Genomic DNA, 27,932 nt, shown 5'->3' with positions numbered 1-27,932 from the left:
CTCGGAGTGTTACAAGTTGTTTTTCTTCGAAGAAGTCTTTTCGAGTCACGAGACTCCTCACATTTCGGCTCCATTGCGCATGGGCGTCGACTCCATCTTAGATTGTTTTTTTTCCGCCATCGGGTTCGGACGTGTTCCTTTTCGCTCCGTGTTTCGGGTCAGAAAGTTAGTTAGAATCTCGGAAAAATCGTCGGTATTGTTTGCGTTCGGTATCGGGTTAGTTACAACGCATCGACACCGACTTTTGAAGAGCTCCGGTGGCCCTTTGGGGTTTTCTCGATCCCCCGTCGGGGCCTGGTCGGCCCGGCCACGTGTCTCTTCAAGGCTGATGGAACGGACCCCATTCCGCTTCTGCCCAAAATGTCTTAACAAGTATCCGTATACAGATCAGCATCTGGTCTGTAACTTGTGTCTGTCACCAGAGCACAAGGAGGATACCTGTGAAGCCTGTCGAGCGTTTCGGTCGAGGAAGACATTAAGAGACGGTAGAGCGAGAAGACTGCAGATGGCGTCGGCGCCGACAGGACAAGGGCGTTTCGAGGAGGAAGAAGAAACCTTCTCCATCCAGGAATCGGACTCGGACGAGCTCGATCCCGAAGAAACGCCGAAAACCGTGAGTAAGACGTCGAAACATAAAACTCATGAGAAGACAACAAAAGCCCAGGGGACGCCACCGCCAACAGGCCATGGCTTAACCCGAAAAATAGGTGACCCATCATCGGCACTGAAAAAGGGCATGCATGTGGCGAAGTCATCCGACTCCGGTCGAGATACCACCACACAGCAATCTCGGGCCCGAGACAGCGGCTCCCGATCAGATTCGGCACCGAGACAGTGGCACCGAAATGGTTCGGCACCGAGACACCACAACGCCGAAAATAAAGAAGGTTTCCTCGGAGCCCAAAAAGGCGACTGAAAAGATTTTGATTCCGAAAATCCAGCCTCGGAACCGAAAACAGGTTCCTACACAGAGGAACAGGGATTGTCCTCCCAGATGCAAGGACATAAGTTCGGAGAGGAACTTGAATCAGTTGAGCCAGACTACACTCAAAGAAGGCTCCACATTCAAAAAGACACAGGGAAGATAAGCACTCTTCCCCCCAGATGAAAAGAAGACTTGCCTTTCAAGAAAAGGACAAGCAGCCACAGGCAAAGGTGGCAAGACAAACAACTCCACCACCATCTCCACCACCATCAATGCACACATCACCGGTAGCCACTCCACCACTGATGCAATCCCCGACTCATACTGCAATGAGTCAAGATGATCCCGACGCATGGGACCTTTATGATGCTCCTGTATCAGATAACAGCCCAGACTGTTACCCTGTGAGGCCGTCGCCACCTGAAGACAGTACATCCTACACGCAGGTGGTCTCAAGGGCAGCTGCTTTTCATAACCTCACCTTGCATTCAGAACCAATTGAGGATTACTTTTTGTTTAATACACTATCCTCCACTCATAGCCAATACCAAAGCTTACCTATGCTCCCGGGAATGCTAAAACATTCCAAACAAATATTTCAGGATCCTGTAAAAGGCAGAGCCATAACTCCAAGGGTGGAGAAGAAGTACAAGCCACCGCCAACAGACCCTGTTTATATTACGCAGCAATTAACACCAGACTCTGTGGTTGTCGGGGCAGCTCGCAAGAGAGCAAACTCTCATAACTCGGGAAACGCACCACCTCCAGACAAGGAGAGTCGCAAATTCGATGCTGCGGGTAAAAGGGTTGCAGCACAAGCAGCAAACCAATGGCGTATTGCCAACTCACAAGCACTTTTGGCAAAATTACGATAGGGCTCATTGGGACGAAATGCAGCATTTCATAGAACACTTACCCAAAGAGTTCCAGAAAAGGGCACAACAAGTGGTAGAAGAAGGACAAAGTATCTCCAATAATCAGATACGGTCAGCAATGGATGCAGCAGATACGGCTGCAAGGACAATAACGATAAGGAGACACGCATGGTTGCGACACGCATGGTTGCGTACGTCAGGATTCAAGCCGGAAATACAACAAGCCATGCTGAATATGCCCTTTAATGAACAGCAGTTGTTTGGGCCGGAAGTCAACACTGCTATTGAGAAACCCAAAAAAGATACTGATACGGCAAAAGCCATGGGCGCACTCTACTCCCCACAGAGCAGAGGCACATTTCGCAAAACACAATTTAGGGGTGGGTTTCGAGGTCAACCTACAGAGGCCACAACCTCACAAGCAAGGCCCACTTATCAAAGCCAATATCAGCGGGGAAGTTTTCGGGGGCAATATAGAGGGGGACAATTCCAAAAGAATAGAGGGAAGTTCCAAAGCCCCAAAACCCCTCAAAACAAGCAGTGACTTCCAAGTCACACATCCCCAACACATAACACCTGTGGGGGGGAGACTAAGCCAATTTTACAAACATTGGGAGGAGATAACAACAGACACTTGGGTACTGGCAATTATCCAGCATGGTTATTGCATAGAATTTCTCAAATTCCCTCCAAACGTCCCACCGAAAACACACAATATGTCAAAACAACATATAGATCTTCTAGGACTAGAAGTTCAGGCATTGCTACTGAAAGAAGCAATAGAATTAGTACCAAAATAACAGAAAGGAACAGGAGTTTACTCTCTGTACATTCTCATACCCAAAAAAGACAAGAGTCTGAGACCTATATTAAATCTCAGAACATTAAATACCTACATCAAATCAGATCACTTTCACATGGTGACATTACAAGACGTAATCCCACTGCTCAAACAACAAGACTACATGACAACACTAGACCTAAAGGATGCATATTTCCATATGCCGATACATCCTTCACACAGAAAGTACTTAAGGTTTGTATTCCAAGGGATACATTACCAATTCAAGGTGTTGCCATTCGGAATAACAACTGCGCCAAGAGTTTTTACAAAGTATCTGGCAGTCGTAGCTGCACATATCAGAAGGCAGCAAATACATGTGTTCCCGTACCTAGACGATTGGTTAATCAAAACCACCATGCTAGAAAGGTGTTCACAACACACAAAGTATGTCATAAAAACCCTCCACAAACTAGGTTTCTCAATCAACTACACAAAGTCACACCTTCTGCTGTGTCAAACACAGCAATACTTAGGGGCGACAATCAACACAGCAAAAGGGATTGCCACTCCAAGTCCACAAAGGGTTCAGGCATTTCACAATGTAATACAGGCCATGTATCCAAAACAAAAAATACAAGTCAAAATGGTGATGAAACTCCTAGGCATGATGTCCTCATGCATAGCCATTGTCCCAAACGCAAGGTTGCACATGCGGCCCTTACAACAGTGCCTAGCATCACAGTGGTCACAGGCACAGGGTAAACTTCTAGATCTGGTGTTGGTAGACCGCCAAACATACACCTCGCTTCAATGGTGGAACAATATAAATTTAAATCAAGGGCGGCCTTTCCAAGACCCTGTGCCACAATATGTAATAGCGACAGATGCCTCCATGATAGGGTGGGGAGCACACCTCAATCAACACAGCATCCAAGGACAATGGGACACTCACCAAAAACTGTTTCACATAAATCACTTAGAACTATTGCCAGTATTTCTAGCGCTGAAAGCATTTCAACCCATAATAAGCCACAAACACATTTTTGTCAAAACAGACAACATGACAACAATGTATTACCTAAACAAACAGGGAGGGGCACACTCAACACAGTTGTGTCTCCTAGCACAGAGAATATGGCATTGGGCGATTCACAACCACATTCGCCTAATAGCACAATTTATTCCAGGAATTCTGAATCAGTTTGCAGACAATCTCTCTCGGGATCACCAACAGATCCACGAATGGGAGATTCACCCCCAAATACTGAATACTTACTTCCAGAGTTGGGGAACACCACAAATAGATCTATTTGCAACAAAGGAAAACGCAAAATGCCGAAACTTCGCATCCAGGTACCCACAAGATCAGTCTCAGGGCAATGCGTTATGGGTGAGTTGGTCAGAGATATTTGCTTATGCTTTTCCCCCTCTCCCACTCCTTCCATATCTGGTAAACAAGTTGAGTCAAAACAAACTCAGACTCATACTAATAGCGCCAACATGGGCAAGACAACCTTGGTACACAACACTACTAGACCTCTCAGTAGTGCCTCATGTCAAACTACCAAACAGACCAGATCTGTTAACGCAACACAAACAACAGATCAGACACCCAAATCCAGCATCGCTGAATCTAGCAGTTTGGCTCCTGAAGTCCTGGAGTTCGGACACTTAGACCTTACACAGGAATGTATGGAGGTCATAAAACAAGCTAGGAAACCTACCACTAGACATTGCTATGCAAATAAGTTGAAAAGATTTGTTTATTACTGCCATAATAATCAAATTCAACCCTTACACGCATCTGCCAGAGACATCGTAAGATACTTAATACATTTGCAAAAGTCAAAGATAGCTTTTTCTTCCATTAAGATACATCTTACCGCAATTTCAGCTTACCTGCAAATTACGCACTCAACTTCTCTATTTAGGATACCAGTCATAAAAGCGTTTATGGAAGGCCTAAAGAGAATTATACCACCAAGTACACCACCAGTACCTTCTTGGAACCTCAACATTGTCTTAACACGACTCATGGGTCAACCATTTGAGCCCATGCACTCTTGTGAAATGCAATACTTAACATGGAAAGTTGCATTTTTAATTGCCATCACATCTTTAAGAAGAGTAAGTGAGATTCAAGCATTTACCATACAAGAACCATTTATTTAAATACACAAGCATAAAGTAGTTCTACGTACAAATCCTAAATTTTTACCAAAAGTCATATCACCGTTCCACTTGAATCAAACAGTAGAATTACCAGTGTTCTTCCCACAACCAGATTCTGTAGCTGAAAGAGCACTACATACATTAGACATCAAAAGAGCGTTAATGTACTACATTGACAGAACAAAACTAATTCGAAAAACAAAACAATTATTTATTGCTTTCCAAAAACCTGATACAGGAAATCTAATTTCTAAACAAGGGATTGCTAGATGGATAGTTAAGTGCATTCAAACCTGTTATCTTAAAGCAAAAAGAGAACTGCCTATTACACCAAAGGCACACTCAACTAGAAAGAAAGGTGCTACCATAGCCTTTCAAGGAAATATTCCAATGACCGAAATATGTAAGGCAGCTACATGGTCTACGCCTCATACATTTACCAAACACTACTGTGTAGATGTGTTAACGGCACAACAAGCCACAGTAGGTCAAGCTGTACTACGAACATTGTTTCAAACAACTTCAACTCCTACAGGCTGAACCACAGCTTTTGGGGAGATAACTGCTTACTAGTCTATGCACAGCATGTGTATCTGCAGCTACACATGCCATTGAACGGAAAATGTCACTTACCCAGTGTACATCTGTTCGTGGCATTAGTCGCTGCAGATTCACATGCGCCCACCCGCCTCCACGGGAGCCTGTAGCCGTTTAGAAGTTGATCTTGAACATTTGTAAATTTGTAAATATATTACTTTAAACTACATTATGTACATACGTATTCACTCCATTGCATGGGCACTATTACTAGCATACACAACACCTACCTCACCCTCTGCGGGGAAAACAATCTAAGATGGAGTCGACGCCCATGCGCAATGGAGCCGAAATGGGAGGAGTCCCTCGATCTTGTGACTCTAAAAGACTTCTTCGAAGAAAAATAACTTGTAACACTCCGAGCCCAACACCAGATGGCGGGATGTGCACAGCATGTGAATCTGCAGCGACTAATGCCACGAACAGATGTACACTGGGTAAGTGACATTTTCCTTAGCGCTGCATTTGCGTTATTTTTTTACGCAAAAGCGGCGCAAAACACACAATATAATTGAATTTTGTACGTTTGCGCCGCTTTGCATCAATAAAATGACGCAAATGCAGCGCTAAAAAGGTATAAATCAGGCCCTTAGTATCAGTAAAGGAACCTTCAAGAACTGTTAGTGGCTGTGGAGTGGGTGTCTCAAAACTTGAATTACCTGATTATTTGTGCACACCTACTAATTTACAACTTTGTAGCTATTCTTTCTGTCCAGTCCCCCCTTGGAAAAGGACATAGATTTACCTCTACAAAAGGTTGGAGGAAATTCCTTGCCAGGGAGGGGAAGTGGAGGGAACACACCCAAAGTGCTGGAATGTAAGAGGTGGGTTTTCTCCATGAGGAAAATTATTTTCACTCTGGTGTTTAAAAAATTACAAATGCAAAAAAATTGGCATTTCCATATGCACTGCTGTCCATAAAACAGTGCATGTGATAATGCCTCAGCAGAATCATAATTGCAAGTGCACAAAAATCTTCAAGGGCTATACCTAGAAACCTGCGGCACCCTGGGAACATGCATACCCTGGGAATCCTTACTGAATTTCCAAAATTACTAAATTTAGACTTACACGAGGATGTAAATCTCTAGGTGTAGAATAATTCCTTTGCATTTTTAGAAATTGGGGCTAGTATGAAAAAGAAATTCAGAAGCGAGTGGCAAGCAGCAATAAACAATACATTTTTTTTCCGAAAAGAGAAGAGTTGGAGACGGAAGTGCACAGAAAAAAGTGTAAAAGACACGAGTGGAAGGGTCTTACCAAAGTAGAAATAGTGCAAAAGGGCAAGCGTAAAGTAAGGAAGAAGAGAAAATTGAAGACATTGTTCGATTGGACAAATAGGTCCTGAACAGGACCAAGAATGTTCAACAGAGGGCCAGAGGTTGAAAATATATTGTGTAGTTATGCAATAGAGAGGAAGAAAGGAAATGTCACTTATCTGTAATCCCAGTTCTTCACCAAGGATATTTCCCCTGAATTCATGAAGGCTAAAATATCTCTGCAAGTGCAAGATCACAGAACACTAATTTAAAAAAAAGATTTTCTAATTTTCCAACTGTTAGAAATGAGGTTTTGGTTGGCTAGGGTATGCACATCAGCCAGGCATAGGGTATGCACTTCAGCCAGGCAGAACCCACCACTCTAGTCAGGGCGAGTAAGTTACACACCATAGGTAACCTGTACTCACTCCCTGGTAGCTTGGCACAGAATTGACAGGCTTATACCAGAGGTCATGTGTAAAGTGTTTGCACAACACACTCCTACCAGTGACACAATGAATACACCACAAAAGGAACTCCACTCAAGGTAATATAAAAATAAGTTTCTTATGATATAACGCATCTCATTGTACCAAAGACATCATAGATCGTATACACTATGCATACTGTGCAATCACCATAGTAATACTCAGTATTGTCATAGGGAAAAGCCCAACAGCATCAGGCGGCCACCAGGTACCTTGATCATATGAGACATTAGATTATAGCAAGTAGATATGTAAATCACCACAAAGCAACTTAGACCATAATTAGTGTGCAAACATGGACCAATAAAAATAATAATAACCACTGTGTGTGCTGCAAAGATCCTGAATTAGCACTCATTACCTTGCTTATACAAGAATCCAGATGTCATAAAATACAACATCAGGGCATAAGGTGCAGCTGGTCGGTTACAGTAGAAAACATATGAACCACTCTGCAAAATAGATATAATTACTGTATAAATATCAACATGGCATGTATTCATAAAATTGCAGCAGAAAGGAATGGGTACCTTAGAAGGCAAGCACAGTTGCAGGATCACCTTGAGAACACTGGACCCAGGGTAAGAAGCTGCAGACAGTCCAGCACACAACCAGGCCAAATGGTTCCAGTGGCCTCCTGGCAGTACCTGTGTGCCTTGGGGGATCACGGTCAGGGAGCAGCTGGCAGCAAGGCAACTAGCAGAAAAGCAGTCCAGCAGGTGGCAGGGCAACAGCAGAAGAGCAGTCCAGTTGGGTCCTTTGTGCAGTCCAGCAGTCCTTCTGACAGACATTGAGTTCCAGTTCTAAAGTGCTCTCAGATCATAGGGTCAGAGTCCCTGCACTTATACTCCAAAAATGCCTTTGTTCAGGGGGTAACTTCAAAGGTACTCTTTCAAGTGAAGCACAACACCCCTTCAACCTAGCCCAGTCTCCATACATCAGTACGGGGTAATCAGCCATTGTGTGAGGGCAAGACACAGCCTATTGGTATGTAAGGTTGTAACAAAGATCTTTGGTTTAAATGACAGAACAGCCTTCCCTTCCCTCAGCCCAGGGTGACTATCAGTATGCAGGTGGCTTGTCTGTCACACCCAGCCTTTCCTGTGTGATGGCTGTCTGGAAAGTATGGACCAAGTGTAGCTGTCACTCTGCCCCAGACATGGATTAGAGTCAAGCTGAAAAGCACTACAGTTATAAACACAGAGAAATGTCCACTTTCTAAAAGGGGCATGTCTAAAACAGTAATGTAAAATCCACCTACACCAGTAAGCAGGATTTCTCACTACCATTCCAAACATACCAAACATTCCCACGCTACTCCAAACATATCAGAAATTACCACTTAGACATGTAAAAGGGAATTCCAGTGCAAACCTATGACAGAAGTAGCACTCACAGTAGTGAAAAACAGAACAGGCTGTTTGTCACTACTAGGACATGTCTGTAGGAAGCTGGCTCTCTATATGGTGCACTAAAAAGCAGTACACCGTGCTGAGTCCACTGAATCCTCAATTGGTTTGCAGAGGCAAAAGTAGATATGACTAATGCTCTATTTTGTGGTATTGTGGGTGAGCAGTTAGGGTTATCAGAGGATAGTGGTAAGCTTTTGTTGTACTCACCGGGGCAATAAATGAGGCACACACTCAAAGAATAAATTTGAGACCAATTTAGAAAAATACAACTTTTGTTTATATATAATTTAAACCTAAGTACTTTGTTACAAGGGAAGTATGTTTTCAAGCATAAATACTTTATAGTTTCAAAAATCGACATTTAGTGCAATTTCACAGTTCTTCTATGTTAACCTATGCAGGAAAACAATGTACAGCAAACACATGCTTAACATCGATTTATGAGGCCAATCTCAGATAGTTAAGTTCAGCAGGTTACTCCGGGCGGCACTGGGGTGGCCGGGTGCAGGGGTGCAGCAAGACATTGAGTGCCCAATAGTTTTCAATGGGAAATGGTCCTCGGGATTGCGGGCTGCAGGTTCTGGCTAAGAAGCCAGTCAGGGACAAAAAGCAGGATGGTTGTAGACATGGGGTGCTCTGAGTTGTAGGTGCACCTTTGGTCTTTTTCTCCAGGGCCCAGGGGCGATGGATGCAGGGGTGTCCTTAGGCATTGGGTTTCTCTGTCCTAGAGCACTCGTGGTCAGGAGCGTCCTGTGTGTTGAGGCTGCAGGCATCCTCGAGGATCCAAGCAGGAATTAAACCAGGGTGGACTTGAGCACAGAGGAACCAAGGGACGTTGTTGGCACCAGTGTCCCACCTCAGATTGGGTCTGGGGTGATGTGTGCAGCGGTTCCCGGAGGTGTCATGTTTTCTCTCACCACAAGTGTGCGGGAGAGGGGGCCTGCATGCAGAGGCTGCAGGCAACTTGAGGGAGTTCAAAAGGGGTGAAACCTGAGTGGACTCGGGACTCTGGAGAGCTGGTGAACCTTGCTGGCACCTTTGATTGGCTTCACATCAGGTCCTGGGCATCGGATACAGAGGTCACTTTGGGTGTCAGATTTGCTGTTCCCAAGGCTGCAGGGTTCTTTCTTGAGACTTTGTTGCAGAGCAGAGCCGCTGCTCACAGAAGTGTGAGTCTTTGTGGAAGACAGGCAGTCCTCCTGGGTTTATTGGATGCTCAGCTGCAGGACGGGTCTTTTTGGGTGGAGTCCTTCGAGGTCAACAGGCATGTTGGTGGGGCTGGTACCAAGTCAGTTGCTTCTTCTTGTCCTCTTCAGCAAGTGCTACTCCTGTGTGTCCTTTTCTTATCAGGTCATCAGGATCTGCTTTCTAGGGTTCAGGGGTGCCACCTAAATACTCAATTTAGGGGTGTTACAGGGAGGGCCAGGTGGTAGCCAAAGGGCTGACCACATTTAGGGTGACTACAGCCTTCCTCTGACCACTTTAGCTGGGAAGTGGACATAACCCTAACCCTACTGGCTTAATTCCTTCCAAACAAGATGGAGGAATTTAAAAAGTAGTGTCCACTTCAGCTTGTCCACCCTAGAACTAGGACTGGCATGAAGTGGGCACACCGCCTAATCTGACTAATTTTCCCACCTGTACTGCCACCAAAAGTGGGGTCAGGATAGGGGGAGATTGGACATCTCTGCCATCTGGAGAGACCTAGGTTGTATTACAAAGGTTGCTTGGCCTTTGAAGCTCCCTGCCCTGGAGTGTCCATCCTACCTGGGTGAGGTGCTAACACCCGTGCCCAGTGCAGGCTTTTGTCTCTGGCGCTCATGAGCACTGGCTGTCACCTGGGGGGGGAGGGCAGAACTTGTCTAAGGTGGCTAAACAAGTCAGGGCCAGTCAGCCAACACAATAGTAGCTGGAAAATTTCAGGGGGCACCTCCAAGGTGCCCTCTGGGTTTGGTTATTAATAAATCCCTCATTGGCATCAGTGTCTAGCACATGCATTTAAAATTACTTTCCTGGTCATTTACTATGTCTGGGAATCGACAGAGACATAGCAGAGGCATTTACTAGAAACTTACAGTGGGTGCTAAAGGTTCTGCCAATTGGGAAACATAACTGTGCAGTTTTGGGGGAAAGAGATCTGGCACTGGGTTCCTGGTCAGCAGGAACCAAGTGCACTTTCAGTCCAAATTACACCAGTAACCAGGCAAAAAGTGGGGGTGTGATCATATCAAAAGAGGCACTTTCGTACAATGTCACACATACAAGTATATGTTCTACCTTTTGCATACACAGCAACCTGCCCATAGGCCTATCTAGGGCTTACTTTTGGGGTGACCTAGGTGTAGTAAAAAGGGAGTTTAGGCCTTGGCAAGTAGTTTAACTTGCCAAGCCAATGTGGCAATACACTGCGTACTCAGGCCCTGCAGTGGCAGTCCTGAGACAAGTTTGAAAAGCTACTTCTGAGGGTTACGCAATCAGCATTGCAGGCCCACTAGTAGCATGCAATTTACAGGCCCTGGATGCATGGTATACCACTTTACAAGGGACTTACAGGTAAATTACATAAGCCAAATAGGTGTAAGCCAATTATACCACGTTTTAGGGGAGAGCGCATGTGCACTTCAGCACTGATTAGCAGTGCTAAAGTGCCCAGAGTCCAACAAAAAGAGGGTCCGAAAAATAGGAGGAGAATGGCAAAAGGATTGGAGATAACCTTGCAGAATGGGCCATTTCCAACAGCAGCCCAATCAATAAAATAAAACATGCTCAAACCAGCAACATTTACTGTTTTCCAGACAGCCAACATGATATAAACAGCATTACACTTGACTGAGAAATGTCACTTAAAATAGCTTAAGTAACATAAAATAAAAACAGCAAATAGTACTCCTGTATAAAAATAGTACACATGGTGTCATTCAATTCTGCGTCTGTAAGAACCTTGGCTGACTGCACTGCCTTATCATGGCCAGGAGGGTGTCCGTTAGACAATCCATTTTTGGAGCATTAGAAAGATATATAAGAACAGTCACCTGTTTAACAACTGTGGAGAGATTTGTTTTTAAATTCCGATGGAAATCCCAGTGTGATGAAGTAGGAATACAGGTAAGTAATGTTTCCTTCTGCACCACAGAACTTCTTCTTATATTTATAAAATGCTGTCTACGATAGCAACCAAGCCTAACCTTAACAGCACAATCATGGCCAAAGAGATTAACCTTTAGGCAAACAGATTACAAAGTGAAGCATGAACCACCACAGTATCCATCCTGGAGGTAGCGTCCAGACAATAATGCCTAGGAAAAGTGTGGACTCATCTCCAAATGGCTGCCTTACAAATGTCAGGAATATGGACATTCCTCATTAAAGCTGCAGTAGCAGCCTTTCTCCTAGTAAAGTGAGCTTTAGTCTTACCAGGGAAGGGTCTATTAGCTTTCACATAACATGTGACAATGCAAGAAACTGTCCACCTGGCTGTAGTCTGCGTAGACTAGGCTAAACAAGTATGGATAGCACAATGATAAACAATGACTTGTTTAACTTCACAAAGCTCTTTAGTCTTGTGCAAATAATATCATAATGCCTTTTCACTTAGGATGTTGGATTTGGGAAAAAGGTAGGCAAAGAGAAAGTCTGATTTATGTGTAAATCTGGCCCACATTTTGGGAGAAATAAGGAAGCGTTTTGGTGATCTTTTATTACAGTGAAAAAATGTAATCATTCATCAATACAGACAACATAAAGCTCATTCGCTCTTCTGGTAGAAGTAACTGGTGCTCAAAAGACCACTTTCCATGAAAGATGACGTAGATCAACTTTGTGCATTGGTTTAAAAGGGTAATCCCCTTAACTAGTGAGATCTACATTTAATTCCCAGGTAGAAGAAGGTCTTCTAATTGGAAGAAACACTTTAAAAAATATTTTGGCCACACAAAAGGATGATGAACGGAGTGCTGAACAATGGAAACACTCACCCCAATCACAGATCTGGATTTAATCCATCATTCTTTTGCTCACTATGCCACCCCCGTTTGGATCCAGCCATATGCACATCAGCCTTGACCCTGTTCCTCATGGGAACAGTCCTGCCTGAACTACCAGGCTAGGACCTCCCTGGATTGGAAACAAGCATCCTGGAACAAGTTTCAGAGTACCCCCCTTCATCAGTCAGGCTAGCTTAAATCCAGTGGCACAGGGAGCACGGGACCCATGTCTGGGCATACCCTTCCCACTTAGGGCAACTCTCGCAACACAAAAAGATGATGTACAGTGTGCTGAACAATGCAAACACTCACCCCCAGTCACAGATCTGGGTTTAATCCATCATTCTTTTGCTCACCATGCCACCCCAGTTTGGACCCAACCACATGCAAATCAGTCTTGACCCTGTTCCTCATGGGAACAGTCCCACCCGAATTGCCAGGCTAGGCCCTCCCTGGACCGAAACAAGCATCCTGGGACCAGTTTCAGGGTATTACCTTTCATCAGCCAGGCTAGCTTGAATCCAGGGGCACAGTTCGACTGGACTGCCCCTATAGAGAGGCGGGTCAAGACTGATTTGCATATAGCTGGGTCTGAACTTGGGTGACGTTGCAAGCAAAATAAGGATGGATTACACCCAGATCTGTGACTGGGGGTGAGTGTTTGAAAAGTTTCAACACCCCGTCCATCATTTTATTTTGTGATATTGCCTAGTGTGCCCTAAGTGGCTAGGGTATGCCTAGACGTGGGTCCCTTGCTTGCTGCTCCACTGCACTCAAGCCAGCCTGGTTTATGAAGGGTGATATCGAGAAACCGGTCCCAGAATGCTCTAGTCAAGGAGGACCTACCTTGGCAGTTTGGGCTTAACTGCTCCCATAGGGAGCAGGGTCAAGACTGATTTGCATATAGCTGGGTCTGAACTGAGGTGATGTGGCAAGCAAAATAATGAGGGATTAAACCCAGATCTATGACTTGGGGTGAGTGCTTGAAATGTTTCAATACTCTGTCCATCATTTTATTTCGTTATATTGCTTTGTGCGCTCTAAGTGGCTAGGGAATGCCCAGATGTGGGTCCCCTGTTTGCGCCACCACTGGAATCGAGCTAGCCTGGTTGATGAAGAGTGATATCTGGAAACCAGTCCCATGATGTTTGAGTCCTGTTCAGGGAGGACTTGGCTTGGCAGTTCGGGCTGGACTGCTCCCATAGGGAGAAGAGTCAAGACTGGTTTAAATATAGCTGGGTCTGAACTGGGTTGACGTGCAAGCAAAATAATGATGGATTAAACCCAGATCCGCAACTGGGGTGAGTGTTTGAAAAGTTTCAACACTCCATCCATCAATTTATTTTGTGATACGCTTTAAAAAACAAAAACATTCAGAAAATCCTTAATCACTAGAATGGTGAAACAAATGCATTATGGTAAGCAGTGATGGTAGCCAAATGCATTTTAACAACGGAATACAGCAAAGCAACCTTTTGCAGATAAAGAAGACATACTGTTATTTCCTGGCATGTTCCTGATCCCACTTGCCTGTTGTTACTCCTTCTCCACTTGAATGCATAGGAAGACCTTGTGAGAAGGTGCTTTGCCTCCCTCAAAATGGCCATGCAGTTATCAGGCAACTTCAAGTGTCTAGATGGTATGACCTCAAGAGCCAGGCAGTCAGGTTGAGTGGTGGTAGACTCAGACGTACGTTTCCATGGGAAATCGTTTGTGTGACAGAATGGATATTTGAAGAAGGTCTGGTTACCGCCATTGACGAGGCCAGTCCAGTACAATGAGAATCATCTTCACCTTGCTAAGTCTGAACAAGTTAAACACCCTAAATGGAAGAGAATTTGAAGGAAATGTGTGGCGAACTCCTCTTGACCAACTTATCAAAAGTGAATTCCCCAGTGACTGAGGTTTTGTAAATCTGGAGGTGTAAAAGTGGCATTTCGCATTTTCTTCCACCGCGAACATGTCTATTCCTGGATGCCCCAATACGAGAAGATCCCTGGCAACACCCCATTGTTTACATCCCACTCATGCTGTTCCACCAAATGACAACTCACTCCATCTGCTTTTGTATTTTGAAGCCTGGAAGATGCTTCACCGTCCGTTTTATTCCTCTGGCAAGCAGCCAGCGACAGAGCATCTGAGCCTCTTGGGAGAGGACCCTGGATTTCATATTCCTTTACTTAGTTAGATATTACATAGACGACATGTTATCTGTCTGAAGAAGAGGAGCTAGCTCGTTCACTGGGAGAAGGATTTCAGAGAAAAGCGAGCCCCTTCAGCACAAACAAGTTGATATGGTATTCTATCTTGACTGCGTCCTCAACTCTTGAGCAGTACGATTTGCCATGTCAGCATTCTGTCTTTCTGAAGACGCATCAGTCACCACAGTCTGGAAAAGAATCACCGGATGAAGGGAACTGCAGCCAAAGGGTTTTTCTTCTTGCACTGCCATCGCACGGATTGGAGGGCACGACACGACAGCTGTACCTTGTCATCCCATCTCGTGAATCTAGAACCAGCGATCTTCAAACATTTTTTGTAGTTATCTCATGCCTAATCTTACATCCAAGACCAGAGAGATGCGTGAGGCCAGGAATCCCAGAAGAGACGAACTGAAAGGCAGTGTACAGTTCGTAGTTGTAGGCAGTTATAATGAATGCAAAAAAATAGGTCTTAAGATAGAGACATTTTTATTTTTCCCATGTTTATGAACGCTCTTAAGTATGGAATAGTTTGAATAGGACTAGTGATGAGTTTTTCAAATTCCAGGGAAACCCTAGCTTGCAAAATAGGCTTACTGTGGGCTCAAAATGCTAAAGAGGCTTGTGGCGAGAAGAAGCTTTGAATAACCAGTCATCCAGGTGCTGATAAACAGTCTCATTTAGCAGAGGTAAGCTGCTAGTAATGCCACAATGTTTGAAACATCCTTAGAGCTGACTTAAGTCCTAAAGAAATACTTTTGTGCGTTTATTTTCTGTACTGGAACTGAGAAAGGATTCATGAAGGTTTCTGTCACAGGTTTCAATATACTTTGTACTAACGGAAAAATAGGAAAATCCATGGTTTTGTCTGGATAGGTTAAAAATTATGATGGAAGTACTAACTTCTGGAGTGCCACTCTTAAGAGTAAACTTCTTCAAAGCCCTGTTGGAAAACTTATGGAATGTGATGACGTTGTCAATTGGTCAGTCCCTGGATGGTATAGAAACCTTAGAAGCTAGCTGGAGAAAACTCACACCAACCAGATGAAGAGGATGATACAGAATCTTATTCCACATGGGAAGGCCTGCATTGTCTTCTCCTGCATGGACAATGAGCCAGAATTAGAAGAATCTTGATGACTGCATCATGAGACATATTCTGGCTCCTCTTCTTTATATCTCTTGCGTGAACTCTCAGATTGCGATCTTTTGCTTGACTGTTGATAAAACTCGTCTGTAGACCTGAAATCCTCCTGGTGAAACAGAAGAAGAGGCTCTAGAAACTGTGAAGAAGGCTTTATGGATAGTTGGGCTTTCTGTGGAGAGGTTAACGATGCATGAGGAGGGGGCTGGTCATCATTCCAACAAGACCAAAACCACCATATCAGCAGATTCTGGTGGAGAAGGTAACAGAGGAATAATATTTTTCCTGGTCTTCTCAATATACAACACCACAGTTCTGGCTGAAGTGGGGGTTAATCAGAGAATGTTGATTAATCTCTCGATGGGTGTCTTGATATCGACCAAGAAAGTTTTCATGCCCTTGATGTCAACATGTGTGCACGTTTCAACTTCGACCTTCCGCTGCTCAGTGTTGACTGCCTTGACACTGATTGCCTCTACATCCTCTGGAATTGTGAGTGCTGGTGATGAGTTGCTGCCACTCACCTTTAGAAGAGGCAGAAACGGCCTCCAGATAAGAAGAGGTGGTGGAATGATGGCCTCTTTCTCCCACCCCTCCCGAAGCAGAAATACACGCTGAAGGTGGCATTCTGCACCCAATAGCATATTTCTTAGCCCTAAGCTAAACCCCTCCCCTGTCTCCCACGCTATAGGACATTTTTTGATGAACACCACAGCCTTTGATGGTGGAGGGTAGAAAGGCACCCCGTGCAAATGGAGGGGTCATCATTACTTAACATCTTCCCACCACAGCTGGGCATACATTAAAAAGAGCAGCATAGTGGCCAAAAAAGAACAGGGAGGCAAAAAGCCTCTAAGGAAAGTCAAAGAAAAACACTTTTTCTTCAGTAAAAGGTGTCAAGAAACAAGGATACTTTCTCAAAGATAAAATAAAGGCAAACATTTTTTAAATATATATATTGCTAATAAATCAGGTTTGTGTTCAGAATCTTACTTAAAGAGCAGAAAAAAAACTGACACCCTTTTGAGCATGTCGGACATAGCGCAGGTCTCCGAGGTTCTTAAAAGGGCTCAGTTAAATTATGCTATGTGTACTGTTCCTTACTGGAGCACTATTTTGTGGATTTATTTTGTTTTACTTAGGCTAATTAAGTGATTTTTTAAGCCAAATGTATTGCTGTTCATACCATTTTGTGCTGTTTTTAGCATGTTTCCTTTTACTTATTTGGCTGGGAAATAAGAAAATATTCCTTTAAACGTTTGTTCCTGGGTCTTGCAAATGCGTAGAGATATATGAGATTGGCAGCAAATGCCGCCTACTGCCATGGCGACGGCTGCCAACATACCATCGCCCTGGCTACCGACCGTCCATGGCATAATGACCGTAGCCGGAATTCCGCCAGAAGGCTGGCGGAATTCCGGCAATGATCATGGCGGGGGACAGCAGTAAGGTGGCACTGCTGCCAGCAGCAGAGCAACGCCAGCAATACACCGCCTACTGTATCATATTCCATGATACAGCCTGGCGGTGTTTTGCTGTCGGACACTGCTGTTGGCAGCAGCGCTGCGTCCCATCTCCTGCCAGAGGACCCCCTGCAAGCAGGTAGGTCGGGTTCTCTGACAGGAGAGGGGGTTGGGGAGTGTTCTGTGTGTGTGGGGTGTGTGTGTGACTGTTTGAAGACGTGCATGCATATGTGCCTGGATGTATGCTTGTGAGTTTTGCAGTGAGTGTGTATGTATGTATGCATGCGCGAGTAAATGTGTGTATGCATGTGTGTATGGGTGTGTATGTATGTGCATGTATGTGTGTATATGTGGGGAGGAGTGTCGGGAGGGGGAGGGTGGAGGAGGACTCTCGAGTAGTGGAGGGGGGCGGGGGACACCCCTATAGTGGTTTCCGTGGCAGTACAGAAACCGCGGAAACCATGGTGGTGAGTGGGGTCAAAATACCATGGGCGGCCTACAGACAGCCGCCGGTCTGGAGAGTGAAGTCTCCAGCCCGGCGGTCTTACCGTCGTGAGGGTCGATGTGTTGACTTGGCGGTTTGGCTTTGGCCTAACCGCCAATGTCATAATAGTGGAGGTAGGTACCACCAGCCTGTTGGCGGTAATACCTCCAGTACAGCACCGACTGCCAGGGTCGTAATGACCCCCATTGTGTATTTTATGAATATCAGCCGGAACCCCCTGGTAAGAAGGGATCTGGGACCCGGGGAGCAAAGCAATGGATTTTCAGGTGTTTCTGTGCTGCATTGATATCTTTTGTTCTTTTCTTTTGCAGGAGGAGAAGAAAGTTCCTCCTCCAATACCAAAGAAACCTCCACGGGCACGGGTTCATCCCGTGAAGGACCGGTCCCTGGACTCGGTGGACAGGCAGAGGCAGGAGGCGAGGAAGAGGCTTCTGGCAGCCAAGCGGGCAGCATCTTACCGCCAGAACTCAGCGACGGAAAGCGCCGACAGCATCGAAATCTACATCCCGGAAGCTCAGACCAGACTGTGAACCAGGAAACACACAACTAATCCTATATATATATATATACATATATATATATATTTTCTAGCTGTACTGTACATACCTATAAATATATATATATATAGAAAGAGAAATATATAAATATAAGGAAAAATACCCAATGACCACCGCTGTGTTCTACTGGGATGGCTACATCCACCTGGTAGTACCCTCAAATCAGTGGCCGGCAGTGGCAACTGTTCGAGGAAAGCCCTTCTTTCTCAAGTATATAGCATAGATATTTTTTCTAGGGTACCTTTCTGGGACGTTGCACTGACGTATTAAAGGCACAACTGCCGGGACTCCGGCTGACCACTGCGACAGCGGCCGGCTCCACTCAACCCGCTAGTCCCAAATCAACTGTTACAGAGGACTCTCCTGATAGCATCTGCGCCACTGAAGAGCAATGATACCTTTTTGTTTTTTGAAATTTTAACTTTAATCGTTATTATACATATTTGCATATAGGCCTTGTGGAATGTGGAATATTTTGTTCCTTCTCTTTTCCTTTCACCTTTTGGCTCCGGATTTTATTATAATTAAATATTGTAATTTGCATTTTTAAGGTGACAGCACTACCCTCATTGCAAGGGAGGGGTATAGCTTGCCGGAGAGGGGTGCATGGATTAGCAACCCCTGTCTCGTGGCTCTCTGGAGCAACCCGAAGGTAAGCGCGATGCAGTCTCCTGTTTATTTATTAGGTAGCATTGATTTATTGTTGAACGTGGACTAGAGTAAAATATAATCAACTGCCACTCCCCTTTTCTCTTCCGCCCCCGCCCCTCCAACGTCCCTGCACCCCAGCTTCCTCCAACCCCTAAAATCACAGCACATCCCGTGGAAAAGCTTTTTTAACCTTTGAGGCTCGAAGTAGCGGCGCGAGCCCGGCCATTGCAGCGGGTTCCTGTTTTTTTAGAATCCTTAGAAATGAGCCACTGTGTCCTAAATCCCAGTTGCACAGGGATGTAGCTGTAGGAGCCTAGCTTTCTATTACATTACGCTGCATTGTAGCAGGTTATACCGCGCCGGTGGTATAACTCACCTGACATTGGTGCCATGTGCCAAACGTAGTCATTCGTACGGATACAAGGGAATAGGTCTCAGTAACACTTTATTATAAGTGTGCGCTCCTCGCGCCCGGCAGCACGCTAACCCTTTCATACTGTAGCCCCTTACTGGGGCAGGCTGCCACGGCGCGCGAGGATCTTACCTGCCTGTGGGTGTCTGGTGCCAGAGCAAAGCGATAGCGCGGCGCGGTTCGGTTTTGTGCGTCATGGATGTACCGAGACAGTCTGTATTTCCATTTGAAATAAGGAGCGTTTGTTGTGACTTGTTTTTCTTCACTCTCGTTGTCCTCTGTGCATTCTTTCCTCTATATCTCTGGGTCTTCCCCGTACTGTCTCTGTTTTTCCGTTTCTTTTTATTGCTGTTCACTTCTATCAAAAGGTGCATTCACTGGTCGGAAAAAAATGATCTTTTGAACGTCTGTTGCTATTAAAGGACCACTTTTTTGTCTGACCATCACGTCAGTCGTGTAACTGGCGTTGCCCCAGTCCTGGCTTCCATTTGTGCACATTAACCTGTACAAGGGAAGAACCAGATTTTCACTGTTAGTTAAGTTCTCTGCTTCCATCAGTCCCTTCACACCTGCTGTCCATTAGCAGGTCCTACAAACCAAGGGTACAATTTTCAAAATCAGAAACTTGCTAGAGACTATTACCAATTCTGCCCTATAAGTCGTAGATGTACATCCTTACAGGTGAGACTAGAGTAGCTAAGGTTGCTGTGGGAGAGGAGTCAAGATAGGCTACTGTTACATATGTGAGAAAGCATGCAGTCACTCCCACCTTCGGAACAGTGACTGCCTCGTCCTGCATCAAGGGTTGTAAGGAGTCCACTCCGCAATGTCCATATACCACCAGAAATGACTTGCAAAAGTCTGCTTTAATGCTTGGTCGAATACTGTCCCAGTTCAAACCGTGTCAATGGCTGCTAGATAGCACAGCTTGGTTCTGCTCTCGTAACCCGTGACGCGGATGATCCTGAGGGACAGCGTGGCATTTCACCATTTCTAAGGAACTGGAAGTCAGGGGTCTCTGTGGGACATCCAAGTATCCATTTGGGGAGCTTCACATGTGTTGGCCCACAAGCCTTCTTGCTCAGTCCCCACTTTCTATTTCCTCAGACAGAAGAGCTGGTATAAAGGATACTGTATGGCATTCCTTCAGCTGTACCACCAGAGTACCAGCCCCCAGCAACATTTCAACCTTTTTTTAAATTATTTGGGGATTTTTTAATTTTACTCCTGTTGGCCATACATTCGTGGGACCTGAGTTCCTAATCAAACTGCGTGAAACCAGGCAAATCACTTCACACCTCTCTGTGCCTCAGCTCCAATATATGTCAACATCGGGAGCTCTTTGAAACAGACTACCCTATATCCAACCATATTATGTCAAACTCAAAGTGACATAGCATCACCAGAGGAGACCCGGTATAACCAGTGACTTTCACAAAGTTTCCCCTTAAAACTGCTAAAAGTTCAACAAGTCATGGTCAAAACAATATCTTTCCAGCCCTCATCATACTGCCCTGTCACAGACCAAAATTCTGCTTCATCTTCCGAAAAGAATGAGGATATTAAAGATACAGGGCCTTCTTTAGAGTCCATTGGTAACTTTTGGAAGACATTTTAAATGTGAAGTAGAATCCACTACCATTGTGATGGAGGAAACACTGCTGTGGACCTTAAGCAGCATTTAGCATCTCCTACACAAACAGGAAGAATTGCAATTACAACCATTTTTTAAAAGACCCAGTCACAAAGTTAGTGATTCAGCTAGGGGACAACTGTGTTATATGTACACACTAAAATTCACTGTTGGATATCACCCACTTGCTCCACCAAAGTAACAAAAAATGTCTACATAGCCACTGATAATCGTGGCTCTGCCCCTACATGTCAAATGCACCACCGAGCCGATCTTCAAAAATAGGGTGCTGTTTGCAACACACGAGGACAGGACCGGACCTGCTCTCCTTTGTTCACCTAATCCTAGTACGTGGTGCAAATGCATCAGAGGTTAGAACCATAGTCAGTACTTTCAACAGAAATAGCAAGCTTTCACAACGAAAATGCTTCTGTAAGGCAAGGTAATTGTTAGAATGCCACCTAGCGACAGAGCCAGATTACTATACAAGTCTGAGAAATGGACATGGCCTTTTTGAAATGCATGGGTACATTTCTATGTTTTTGCTGAAAATACTTGCACTCTTCCTGAGTATCCTTAGTTCTGGAAATGTAGACAACTCTTTTAGGGTGAAACTGCATCTTACAGACAAGCAGCATGTTGCATGCTGTTGAGCCTTTTGCACATGTTGATTGATTCTATATCAACTCATTGGATTATTAAAGACCCTTCAAGATTGAGGTTAAGGAAAGGGGCTACTGCCTCCATGTCCTGTATCTAAATTAAGGGTGACAGCTTTCAGTCTTCTTATTGGGATCCAAATCTATTCATTGGCTCACACTGTCAAATAAATTCAATCTCTAGGAACTTCTGAGAGAGTGACTCACTTGCTCTAGAACTGAACCATCGTCTGCATTTTGGATCAGCTGTAGTTTGTTGGCTGTTAAAATTCTGGATCAATGAAGGGCTTAATTTTTCTTTGAGCTAGAACAGCACACGAAATCAGTAGTCTAGGCTCAATGAGTAGTGCTTTGAAGATCCTCAGACTAAGACCAACTCTTATTGGAAAGTGTCCATAAATCTAAATTGTAAATCATGCAGCACTACGCTACGAAATTGCTACATTTTGATTGGTTCCTACCCAGTCAATATCTCCATAGGAAATATAGTTAGTACCTGAAAGAAAAATCAATATTGTCTGAGAAATGGGCATGGCCTTTTTGAAATGCATGTGCAAATTTCCACTTTTTTGCTGAAAATACTTGCTCTGTTCCTGCGTATCCCTGGTCCTGGAAACCATAGATATGCTACTGGAGATGACAGCTTTATATGGATTAACCCCTCAATGCTCATTTACATCCCGCTCCTTCGGGACTGCTTTAAATTTAGTGGCTCCTATTCCAGCAACATGGTAAGAAGGAATGCTTCTGTTTTCCATGAAAATAAAACAGCACTCTTGTTGTTCATCAATTGCGAATCTAGTGTAGAACAGTGGGGAATCAATGGACAGACTGATTTTGGTGTTGGAGTATGTTTTACTCACTATGTCAGACTTTCTTCTAACATGGATAAAGAACGAATATTTGAATTCATAGAAAATGAGTGCCATTATATTTTATAGACCGTTAGCCACGAGTTTCCTGAGAAATCACGAGAAAACTGTTTTCTCTCAAGGATGGTTTATCAAATCCCAGCAGAGGATCTGCATTTTTCACCCAGTGAAATAATCTTAAAATGCACCACAATTCCTAAAATTAGTATGGTACCATCAATAAATAATTTACATTGTTAATAAATCTATTATGACCTGCACCCTTTCTCAAGGCTCCTTTTCTGAGCCTTTAAACAAGGTATTTACTGTAATACATTTCAAAATAACACAACTAGCAAAGCCTTGTCACCAACAAATTCCAACAGGTATGTTTCTTGTAAACCGTCTAAATAGGTACCATGAAAAATACACCATCTACCAAACTATTTTATGAATGTCACCTTAAGTTTTAAGGGCATTGCCAGGAGCTAGATGCACACAGGCAACAAGTCCAATCCATGGTATGGCACATGGGCATATAAGCTGGTGTATATGGGGCAGTGGAAAGATTGTATGAGTAGTTTAGTGCATATGGGAAGACAGCGTAAGGAGATTGTGACACGTGGTCAAAAAGTGTAAACATTGACAAGCACACCGTCAAACTGTTAGGAGCTTGACATAGATGGGAAGACAGTTTAAGGTTGAGACATAGTCAAACAGTGTAAGTATTTTAAGACCCAATCCAGAGGGGAAAAACTTCCACAGAAAAAAAAGTTTTTTTGTTAGAAAAACCCTCACCCACCAGGGTTACCCCATGGTGGCATGCTTCATCAATGGGTTTCTTCCTGTTCTGCTGCAGACCGAGGCGTGCTGCGACCGACGAAATATGTGGGAGCCCTATTGGTATCAGCGATGCAGATGCTAGAAAAGGATAGGAGTGGTGAGGTCTTGGTAAATTAAAAATACTCCCCCTCTGCATGATATTACTAGTTTAATATGTCTCACAGGGGTGGTATGATTAAAAAGGGGTGTGAGGAGGGTGGGTATATTATGTACCTGTCCTCCTTAGTGGTCAACATGTTTCGAAGTTTACCCCTAAACTCCTCTTCAGGACCAAAGTGATCTCCCTAGTATCACTCCTTTTGCGCCTTACACTAGTAGAAGTACTTTTACTATTTAGTGTGGTAAGGTGCTATATACCAATTAAGTTAAATTAAATAAATAATACCCATCAGTGTCAATGCTCTGCTGGGCAAATTTTCAGTGTTTATGCTAATTGCATCATAGGTCCTCCGGGAGGGGTGTGTGCCTATAGTCACACGTTCCTCAACGCGACACTCCCGCCTTAAAAACTACTACTCACCTCGCCGTGGCCCGAATGTTTTGCATAAGGATTTTGAGAGACATGGTGAGATAGTATGAAAAGTTTGTGACAGTGTGTGAAGCTTGCTGCACTTGGGAAGAAAGTGCTAAGGCATGTGGTTGTGCATGGACAGGAAGCTGAATGTGTTTGGAGAAGTGTAAAGACAGGAGAAGTAGTTTAACACACAGAGACAGTGCCAGGAAATTGAATGCACATAGAATAAAGAGACTTAGACACATGGCCAGACAGTGGGGGGCTCGTTGAAACACATGAACAGACAGTCTGGTGTATCTGTGGCAACTGAAAGCCAGAGTGAGTAGATTTGTGCAGATCATCAGTGTCAAAAGCTTAGTGCATATAGGCAGTGTATGTAGATTGAGACACATGATCAGAGTCTGTAATGAGACTGAGACACCTCATCAGACATTGTGAGCAGTGTGAACTTGTGCACAAATAATGTGATGAACTTGAAACACAATAACATACAGAGCACGAAGCTTGAAGCATGGGGACAGGCAGTGAAAGGAGATTGAGAGGCAGGTTCAGTGTGAGGTGTTTGGATCACAAGGAAAGACATCATGAGCCACATAGACATAATGTGGGGCTCTAGGTGCGGGAGCAGTTTAACAAGAATGAGGTACATGGACAATGTGATGAGGACTATGGGCTATAAGTTACATAGTAAATATGTCACCACACAAACACTAAACCCATAATGTTAGAGGTGATTTATCTTACAGTGAGCACTGTATGAAAGTTCTGTGCTGTTACATAATGTATTAGCAGACTTTCATGCTCTGCAGAGCTTTAAGTGGGATGAAAAAACTGGGGGTGGGGGCTCTCTAAAAGGTGTGTGGCCTATGTAGTTATAGACATGGCTTAACCATGTAAACTAAATGTATGTAATTTCCACAGTGAGCCATCTGACCAGTATTTTGGTGTCTCTCTGGGCTTCCTGTTATTGCATCCAGATATAATAACACCAAAACTGATAGGTAACTATAACCAGCCTTGGCTATTGGCTTTGTCAATGGTTGTTTGTGTGTGCTCTGGAGAGAAGCCAAGGATTGGATGACCATGTCTTCTGAACACCTTTTTCACCCCATGACAGGCACAGCGAGAAACTCGCACCGCCTTCAGCCTCAACTCTATACCTCTTAATTGTGGCCGTTATAAACATCTGGATGCGACTCATTTCAAAACATGAAATGTTTTGCTCAATAAAAAAAAAAGAGTACAAAAATACAGCATCCTGGCAATCGCTAACACCCTAATGGAGTGTAAGATTCAGTAAAACATGTTGAATAAAAGAAGGAACTAAATCACTGACATGGATTACCTAAACATTTATTGCATCAGTTGTTCAGAAATCGCCAGAGTTTATCCCAGTAAAGTTAAGGATATGAACATAGGGCCCGATAGGTACCTGTTTCAATGTCCGTTCTAAAACAATCCCAGGCCTGCGACCCATAGGGACCCGGCCTCCTCAGAGCCCTGATGCTCTGTAGCTTAGCGATGCCACTAGTTGCTTATGCACATTGGAACAATAAATACACATTTTCAAGAAACACCTCCTCATTTCTGGTTGGATGGAAAGAAGCATCCAATCACAGTCTGAAACTGTTCACTTTAATGACTACTTATTAATAGTTTCTCTTTGCATGCGCAGGTTCTGCTTGGGATGAAAGGGGCTAGCACAGACCTTTAAATCAATAGCCTATAGCCTGTCTATACTGAAAGGGAGAAGGCGGAGAACGGTGGTGACCAGATGGCTAAATGCTTTACTCACAAGGTAATCACTCAGCTCCCTCTCATGTCAAAAGTGAAGTGATGCAGAACTACAGGCAGTTGCCTCCTACTCTATACATCTGAGCGGAAATCCCAAGACTAGAAAATGGATATTCAAAGGTTGGGATAATGTCTCTATTCAAATGTGGCATATGTCTTCATGAGCACAGCACACCGACCAGAGATAGCAGGCACATCTGGAGTGCCAGATCCGTGCCCGACTTTCCAGATTACCATTGATCTTGAAAATGTGCCTCATTTAAAACAACTGTATGTAAATGTAACTTTTGTGGTACCTCTAAAAATCTGGCTTGGATCTGACCCTCGCGTCCCTACCTAAGAGACCCTAATATGAAACATACTCAATCCCCAAATCAGGATAACATTTTAAGAAACGTCCCACATCTCAACAACATTACCATGGGGGAAGTGTGTCCTGGCATAAGACTAATTCAAGGCCATTGCACTTCTTTTAGTGTCAGTGTCACCCGATTTCGCTCTTTCTGTCTCTCTACCTCTGCTCTTTAGTTCAATGTCTTCCTCTCCCTTCTCTGACTTTCTCTTGCCATTTGACCCGGTATTCGTCTTTCTTCCATAAAAACGACGTATCTGCATCCTCACCAAGCCTTTCAGGCATGCCAATCAGTGACCTCGCTACCCCACCCCACCCCCTCTGATTACAGCAACAAGAAATGTGAAGAAACGCGTCTCAGCCGTCAGATGAACAGTAAAAGCGCGCCGAATACGTTGCGAGAAATCCCGTTGTTGATCGGATGTTGACTGCGACTGTATTTTTACGGAGGAGGAGCAGCCATCTCCGCCCCTGCACTGTGACGCCCTCTGAGAGGGACCACTTTCTTCCAGTTTCATTTGCAACCACATGAATGGACCAATATATTGGCGCCATCTTTTTAAATATTCGATATTCTTCGAATTAAAAAAAGGCGTTAGAAGTATAGATTCAAGAGAGACCGGTGGACTGTTGAACGCCACCTACGGAGAAGAAATATCAGGTAGCAAAAAAAGAAAAGAAATGAAAAAACGCAGGGCACGTGCGTTGTGGAATCAATAAACTCTCCGTAGTGAGGGGTGACTTTGGACTCAGAAGATGAGATACCTCGAGAGTGGGCTGTGTAAGGGGGTACAGGTTTATTACTTTATATAATAAAATTGCTTATGCATTTTCTGTTTGAAGGGTTTCTGCAATCCAAGCATGGTTTTCTGCAACTGAATCACCACACCCACTCACCGTTTATCTGTTCTTTTTTCATATAATGTATTTGAAATCAGTTCGATGGCAAACGCCATCACCTTAGTAACCATTGTTGATACCAACGGCTATTTAGATTGTTTTGTCTGTTTTTCCGTTTTTTTCCTGGATGTGAGAGTAACGTTTAGACAAGGGGAAAACAGAACATGCCAAGTCATGAGTGCCAAATGTTCACCCGTGTCTCATGTGAGCACAGCTGATGAGGATGAGGGCCCAAAGAAGGTCGGAGCTCTCCCCTCTTGAGGTTTGGATGCTGGAGGTCTTCCAGTGAGCAGTCAGCATCAACCCAGCATTATCACCACAGAGGGCAAAGAATGGCCTGGTCCCTTTCACCTGTAGGTTCTGTAGGACACCAGTGTACAGTGCCTGTGAGATGTGCTTCTGTTTTTACTGTTATATCCTAGTTGTAATGTAATAAATTACTCTTTTGTTACTTAACCCCATTTGCATTGTTGTCTAACAGGGTGCATGTGTGTGTTCTGTTCTGTTTGTAGAGTGTACTATCACCACAGAGGGAATCCTAATGCTGAGCATGTTCATATATCTACACTCGCCAAGGGTTGGGGGTGTTACTGTTCTTAACTCCACATACATGTACCTTGACAATATATTTTTTTTATGTATACAGATGTGGCGTAAATGTACTTACTTCTATGTACTTGTTTTCATGATATTTTAGTAGTCAGTATTTTGGCTGCAACATTTTTGAGGCATAGTGTTCTTCTACATTGTATTTTGACATACAACTATGTGAATTGCTGACTAGAAGTTCAGTAGACATGACTGGATGACATTACTGCAAGCATGCAAGGATCTAAGCTCAGCTCCAATGCATCCAAGCTAATCCAAGTTGTAGTATTCGTTACCACATACACAAATATCATGTCACATGAACACAATCTATTTCAGGGAATATCTGTCAATAGCAAGAAAAGGCTAT

The 27,932-nt window shown here is 44.1% G+C and overlaps 1 protein-coding gene across 3 annotated transcripts in view; it reads left to right on the top strand.

Annotated features, from left to right (window-relative positions):
- Positions 1-27,509, top strand: part of DLGAP3 (DLG associated protein 3) — a 1,018,817-nt gene extending 991,308 nt beyond the window's left edge. For all 3 annotated transcript variants that reach the window (XM_069223793.1, XM_069223790.1, XM_069223789.1), the window contains one exon: positions 18,120-27,509. In XM_069223793.1, coding sequence (XP_069079894.1) covers positions 18,120-18,338 — 219 coding nt within the window. In that variant the 3' untranslated portion in view covers positions 18,339-27,509. The remainder of the gene's footprint in view (positions 1-18,119) is intronic.
- Positions 27,510-27,932: the final 423 nt, after the last annotated feature.

This window comes from Pleurodeles waltl, chromosome 3_1 (genome assembly GCF_031143425.1).
Source record: "Pleurodeles waltl isolate 20211129_DDA chromosome 3_1, aPleWal1.hap1.20221129, whole genome shotgun sequence".
Classification (NCBI taxonomy): domain Eukaryota; kingdom Metazoa; phylum Chordata; class Amphibia; order Caudata; family Salamandridae; genus Pleurodeles; species Pleurodeles waltl.
This window is presented reverse-complemented; position numbering and strand designations above follow the sequence as displayed.